Genomic DNA, 2,587 nt, shown 5'->3' on the forward strand with positions numbered 1-2,587 from the left:
GGTGCGGTAAAAAAGAAGGAATTCTTACTATTTGCAACAGCATGGATGGAACTGGAGAGCATTATGCTAAGTGAAATAAGTCAGTCAGAGGAAGATAAATATCACACAATCTCATTCATTTGTGGAATATAATGAACAACATAAACTGATGAACAAAAACACATCAAGAGACAGAGAAGCATCGATGAGATGCTCAAACCTCAGAGGGAAGGTAGGGGAGGGTGGGGGTAAGGGGGAGAGATCAACCAAAGGACTTGTATGCATGTATATAAGCCTAAACAATGGACACAGACACCAGGGGAGTGAGGGCATGAGTGGGGGTTGGGGGGAGGCAATGGGGGGATAAGGACACATATATAATACCTTAGTCAATAAAGAAAAAAATATTTAATATGTCCAGCCCATAGTTGATGCTCACTAAACTTAAAATATTTGGCAAAGCTGAGGTTGCAGAGAGACAGGCACAGGAGAAATTGGAGTCATCATCAACCTTGGTTCAGATGGGTATCCCTCTGTTTTTTCTCCACCTCTTTATTTATACTATACTAGAGGCCCAGTGCATGAAAATTCGTGCACTGGGAGTGGGGGGGGGGGTCCCTTAGCCCAGCCTGCACCCTCACAGTCCAGGAGCCCTCAGGGGATGTCCTATTGACGGCTTAGGCCCGCTTGACAGTCTGGCCTACCTTTTGCGGGAGGCGACCGGGCCGATCAGGGGAAGCCATTGCCCCCATCACCCTACTGCTGCTGCCACTGCAGGCCACGGTGGCTGCCTGCCCTCCTTGGCCCTTGCAGCCACTGCAGCTTTGTCCAGAAGGACGTCCATCCAGAAGGATGTCTGTAAGATGTCCAGTCTATCCGGTCTAATTAGCATATTACCCTTTTATTAGTATTGATAGAATGCTAATTCTTTCAGAAAACTATTTTTGAATCAGAACTTAGTTTTCTAGGTTAATAAAGAACATTTTATCTTGTATGACTTGAAATATTATGTGTTACTACATACTTTTCCATTAATTTTCCCAATGTTCTTACCTCTAAAGATGCTATACTCGAGTTCTGACACATGGACTCTATCTGACCAATCATTTTGCTCAGGCCCCTTACTTGCTGGATCAGCTTGATCTCATTGTCCCTCAGTTTCTTCAGGTTCTCTCTTTCCTCCTTTTCCAGCAGCTGCAGATGTAGCTGCTCCTCCTCTTTCAGGAACTGGTGCATTTTTACATATTCGGACACAACAACCTGTTTACAATTCTTTGTCTCTTCCTGCCATCACACACACACACACACACACACACACACATGACATAATAAGGTTAGTAACAGAATGTGTTTTTTCACCCTTACAAAGTCCTAGAGTTTCACTGTGATAATTATAGTATATAAATATATATATACTAGCTGGGTTGACTAAGTTGTATTTTAGTTGTGTGTAGATAGAATAGTAAAGAAACCCCAAATTTTATATTCCCAGAAGGTTGTCATTCTACTGGAAAAAAGCAAAAAAAAAAAACCCAAAATAAACAAAAAAATATATATGACAGGTGATGATCAGTCCCATTATAAAATATAAGGCAGTATAAAATAAGGACAACATTATTTTTTAAAATGTGTTCATTTATTCAACAAATATTTACTCAATCAAAGTAGTCATTGGCTCACATACTAGATATAGAAATGTACATCACAAATACTTCCATTTAAGAATTCAAAGTTTTGTCCTAACTGGTTTGGCTCATGGATAGAGCGTCGGCCTGCGGACTCAAGGGTCCCAGGTTCAATTCTGGTCAATGCAGCTGATCGATGTTTCTCTCTCATCAATGTTTCTAACTCTCTATCCTTCTCCCTTCCTCTCTGTAAAAACTCAATAAAATGTATTTTAAAAAAGAATTCAAAGTTTAGCAGGAGAATTAGATACACACATATTTTTAAAATATCTGAACATTTGGTTCTCTGCATTGCTGGACAGCTAAAATTAAAATCTGTGACTAACCTCGACAAACTAGCATCTGTGCAGGTGTACTAATCCTAACTAATATTTTGTCATATTTTCCCTTACTCTTTTGTTTTTAATTTGGAATTTTTTTTTTACCCAAAGCACTTGAAATGTCTTTATCGATTTCCATTTTATGATATCTATCTATCTATCAGTATACATTGTATTTTAGATAATTATAATAAGAGCTAAAATAGAGGTAGCTTCTGAGTTATAAAGGTGCATCAAGGGGTGAGGGAAGCTGGCCTGGGAAAGGGAAATTGAATTGAGTTTTGAGATGCCCAGGCAGACAAGCAAAGGTAGGTAGGCCAGAGCAGGGATACTGCATACTGTAGATGGGGACTGGGAAATGTTGTCTTCTTTCCCCTCTCATTTCACTAAGTGTCCCTTCAGAAATGCCCCCCTCACGGAATCATATACAAGATGCACAAACAGGACAGTCACTGACCTTACACAGTATCACTCTCTCCTTCTCATGGGTTAACATAACCTGAGTTTCCTTTTTCTTTTTACACAAAAGATTGAAGATTTCCTGGAGTTTCTCCTGCAATAGAAACAAACGCTCTGTGACAAATGAGCAGTGCACCAGGTCGT

General features: G+C 40.0%; 1 protein-coding gene across 1 annotated transcript in view; it reads right to left on the reverse strand.

Moving 5' to 3' along the window:
* TRIML1 (tripartite motif family like 1) overlaps positions 1-2,587 on the reverse strand; it is a 7,734-nt gene that overhangs the window by 4,541 nt on the left and 606 nt on the right. Inside the window, exons 2-3 of the mRNA XM_006753792.1 lie at positions 2,442-2,537; positions 1,033-1,263 (exon numbers count right to left, since the gene is read on the reverse strand). Of these exons, the coding sequence (XP_006753855.1) occupies positions 1,033-1,263; positions 2,442-2,537 (327 nt within the window). The remainder of the gene's footprint in view (positions 1-1,032; positions 1,264-2,441; positions 2,538-2,587) is intronic.

Source organism: Myotis davidii, unplaced genomic scaffold (genome assembly GCF_000327345.1).
Source record: "Myotis davidii unplaced genomic scaffold, ASM32734v1 scaffold71, whole genome shotgun sequence".
Classification (NCBI taxonomy): Eukaryota; Metazoa; Chordata; class Mammalia; order Chiroptera; family Vespertilionidae; genus Myotis; species Myotis davidii.